The sequence below is a fragment of the Cibotium barometz genome, chromosome 33, assembly GCF_041138505.1.
Source record: "Cibotium barometz isolate CiBa-2024 chromosome 33, ASM4113850v1, whole genome shotgun sequence".
Taxonomy (NCBI): Eukaryota; Viridiplantae; Streptophyta; class Polypodiopsida; order Cyatheales; family Cibotiaceae; genus Cibotium; species Cibotium barometz.
Window position 1 is genome coordinate 32,632,967 of NC_141078.1, and position 3,867 is coordinate 32,636,833.

Sequence of the window (3,867 nt, forward strand, 5' to 3'; positions counted from 1 at the left end):
ATTTTGGAATATTTTGGTGTGGCACACTCACTCTTTACAAGTCAAAGTAACCTTTCCAAAGTTATTTTTTTTTTCGCTGTTTTTTCTCTATGTATCATCGCCGACCAAGCGTTTTGAGGTTGTTCTATGCTAGCTGGTTTGATGTGAAAAGGCCTATTGATTCTTTGAAGTCCCAACCTTCGTGTGTTCTTGAAAAAGTTACGGACACCGACACGTCTGTACATGGAAATATAAAAAATCTACTCACTTTGCCTCAAAAGTCGTCGAATTCTTGAACATCGCGCTTCCCCCCATCACAGTCTTTAAAATGAGACTGCCATCTCTGATGTTCCCTCTCCTGGTTCATATTTTCCCCCCTGTCATTTTTAGAGCTCATATATGAAAACCCTCTTCATCAAGCGTTTCACCTGACGCACCTTCTTGTGGAGTGCATGGTATCTATGGGCATTAAGCATCTACAGGCTATCTGCCTCTCTCTGTGTATTACCTATGTTAACCTTAATTAACCTCCTTAATCCTCCTGATATTACAAATTGCTCAATCATCAAGCATGGCTGTCCGAGTTTCTCTTCTTCTTCTAGCTTGGTGCTGGCTTGGGAATTTCCTTGTGAGTAGCACTGGCGCTGCTGCAACAGTATTTCAGCCCGGGCGCAACGCCTCTTTTGCAGCTACTCAGTTAAACAGTGCTAATTACTGGCTGTCCGAGAATGGAAATTGCACTTTTGGTTTTAAGAACATCAGCCATAATGAGTATTTGCTGTCAATATGGTTTACCAGTGATCCAAACAAGACATCCCTCTGGTGGCCGGCTAAATTGAAGAATAGCGATAATCCGGTGGTGCAAAGTGGTGCCATGTTCAATTTCACAAGCCAAGGCATTTTAGAGCTTTCTGATGCAAGTTCAAATGTTGTTTGGAGCAGTGGCAACATTAGCAATGTTTCTTTTGCAGAATTGCAAGACACAGGAAACCTGGTGTTGCTGGATCAGAGCAAGAAGATTTTATGGCAGAGCTTTGCAGAGCTAACGGACTCTCTTATGCTCCCAAAGTATGGGGATTCTGCAGATGTAGCTCTGGTAGTAAACCAACCCTATCTGTTGCAGTCAAGGGAGAATCAGACCTCTTATGTATCAGGTAGGTTCCACCTTGCAACAGATTATCAGCAGAACCTGTATCTGCACGCATTGTTCCACAACGTTGACTTCACATACATGTATGCAAATATGAATGTGAGTGGAAATTTCTTGATTAATCAAGACTATGGTAAATCCTTTTACAGCAATAGCTCTATGCCAGTGAGCAGATTAACGCTGGATCAAGATGGTAATCTCCGAATCTACAGTTGGCAAGGCAGTGCAAGGTCATGGCAAGAGACATGGGAGATTGTGGATGATAAGTGCAAGCTGGGAAGCCCTTGCGGTCCGTTTGGAATCTGTAATGAGCTAGCAGATGGGACAATAAACTGCACCTGCCCACCTGGTTACTATGCCATGGATGTTCGAGATCCTTCACAAGGCTGTGGTAGCAACATCAATTTTAGTGCGACCTGCGCCCCATCAGGAGATGGCGGCATGAGTGGTGGATTTAGCATGGTTGAGATGGCCGACAGCGATTACTACTACAATGACTTGAGTAACCAACCCGATGTGGGCATAGACCAATGCAAAACACTGTGCTTGAACAAATGTACATGCATAGCTGCCTCCCACAGAAATGACAACACCTGTTTTCTCAAGGGCAATGGAACCACAGGATACTTGATGAATGGCTACTCCACAGATGGTAACACTTTGTTGATCAAAGTGGTAGCCACCGGCGCTAATGCGTCAGGTAGTGGGGTTAAGAATGGAGTGGCGATTGGCGTAGGAGTGGCGGGCGGGGTCGTGGCGGTAGCGATTGTGTGTTGTGCTTGGTTGTTTTTGGCACGGAAGAGAAATCGCCGTCCTCGGTCAATCATGGAACCTGATGCTGATGCTGGGCCAATGAGGTTTACATACCAAGAGTTGGTAGAGGCAACAAACAATTTCAACGAGTTATTAGGGGAGGGGGGTTTTGGGAAGGTGTACAAAGGGTGGATGGAAGAGAAGAGGGCGGGGAATGGCACCACAGAGAGAGTGGCGGTGGCAGTGAAGCTGCTCAAGGGGGACACTTTCACGGACCAGGATGGGGCTGAGAAACTCCATAAAGATGCCCATCAAGGAGAGAAGCAGTTCAGGTCAGAGGTGAGCACCTTGGGTAAGATCCACCACGTCAATCTAGTAAGCCTCCTAGGCTACTGCACAGGTGGGCGAGCTGGGGAGAGGAGGGCGCTCGTGTTCAAGTACATAGAAAACGGGTCCCTGGACAGGTTTCTTTCGGGCGCCGCCGCCCTACAACAGCCCCTGGCTTGGGCCACACGTTACTCTATCGCGCTGGGCACCGCCCGCGGTATTGCATATCTTCATCATGATTGCAGCCCGCGCATCCTCCACTGCGACATCAAGCCACAGAATGTCCTGATAGACCACGATTTCTCCGCCAAGGTGGCGGACTTCGGCTTTGCGAGGCGCTTCCACCTGCGCGAAAGCCGCCTTACCATATCCGGCATGCGCGGCACGCGGGGCTACATGGCCCCTGAGTGGCTGACAAGCGACGAGGTGACCTCCAAAGCGGATGTTTACAGCTTTGGCATGCTGCTACTGGAGCTCGTGCGCGGCCCTAAGATGGTAAATGACCGTATGTGGCTCCTGGACTGGGCACTCCAGAGCATCTCAGCAGGAGAACTACTTCCCCATGAAGCTGTGGCTACCCAATATTCTGATGGAAATAAGAATGTGGAAGAACCACCCTTCTCGCAACAAGAGGCACTCGAGCAACTCCGATTCCTTAGAATTGGCCTCTGGTGCATTCAGCACATGCCTTCCATGCGCCCTTCAATGTCCCGTGTTGTCCAGCTAATCGAGGGAACCGTTGATGTCGATGAGGATCCTCCTAACCCTGTCCCTCAGACGACCATCACGCCCTTACCTTCCTTCCTTTCTGATAGCGAGCAAACCTCCGCGAGTTACTTAAACTCCTCTAGCTTTGCAAACTCCTCCTCTGTCCTCTCTGCAAGGTAGCTTCTCTTGATTTTACTTTACTACGGATTCATCGTAATTGAGGGGCAGCATCTCTACTTGGTGTATTAGATGTATTATTATCTCTGTATTGCTCTACAACTCGCACACACTAACAAATCAACAATTGTTCTTTGTATTTACAATTGAACTGTTAACGTCTTTACTTTGTATCAACAATTGTTCTTTGTATTTACCCAGCCGCCCCCCCCCAATCCTCTCTCTCTCTCCTCTCACTCTATCACACCCCTCCACACACACAATAGCAATACTAGACTTGGCCAAGGCAGTATCCGATTGTAGAATCTTCTTCTCAAAAGTGACGAAATACTTGAAAAATGTTAATGAACATCTATTGGATTTTCTAAATTATATATTTCTTTTCAAGGGAGATCATATTGCCTGGCTTTTCAATCTATTCAATTCGTTGATTAAAGGCAGGTGTATTAGACATGTAAACCGTAGAGTTTGGAAGGGTTTAAAGAGGGCATTGTAATTCAAAAGTAATTAACAAAGAGTGTAGAGAAAGTCACCAACCACGGCTTTGAAGGGAGACCAAAATTCAATCCTTTCCAATCACTTTCAAGTCATTAATCTACATCCAGTGTGAGTTTAATATGGTTCCGAGGCTCGAGAAAAAAATCAAGCCAAAGACTTCTCCACGTAATATTTCTAAATAAGAATGAACTAATTCTATCGTGTAACCTTAATTAACGGTTAAACTTTTACTCCTTTATTAGTGCTAGTGTACGAAATACCCACGCGAAACAATC

At 46.2% G+C, this 3,867-nt stretch overlaps 1 protein-coding gene across 2 annotated transcripts; it reads left to right on the forward strand.

Annotated features, from left to right (window-relative positions):
* Window positions 1–329: 329 nt before the first annotated feature.
* LOC147619498 (G-type lectin S-receptor-like serine/threonine-protein kinase At5g24080) lies at window positions 330–3,256 on the forward strand. 2 transcript variants are annotated; one of them, XM_086773176.1, is made up of 2 exons: window positions 330–1,133; window positions 1,279–3,256. In XM_086773176.1, the coding sequence occupies exons 1-2, from the start codon at window positions 1,003–1,005 to the stop codon at window positions 3,095–3,097; spliced, it is 1,950 nt and encodes a 649-aa protein (XP_086629302.1). In that variant the 5' UTR covers window positions 330–1,002; the 3' UTR covers window positions 3,098–3,256. The 2 variants fall into 2 exon arrangements, with proteins under 2 accessions (XP_086629302.1, XP_086629301.1); XM_086773175.1 differs by having other exon boundaries at window positions 331–3,256.
* Window positions 3,257–3,867: the final 611 nt, after the last annotated feature.

Bases quoted from the DNA above. Each gene is read 5' to 3' on its own strand.
- LOC147619498 (XM_086773175.1), top strand. From the start codon at position 551: ATGGCTGTCCGAGTTTCTCTTCTTCTTCTAGCTTGGTGCTGGCTTGGG.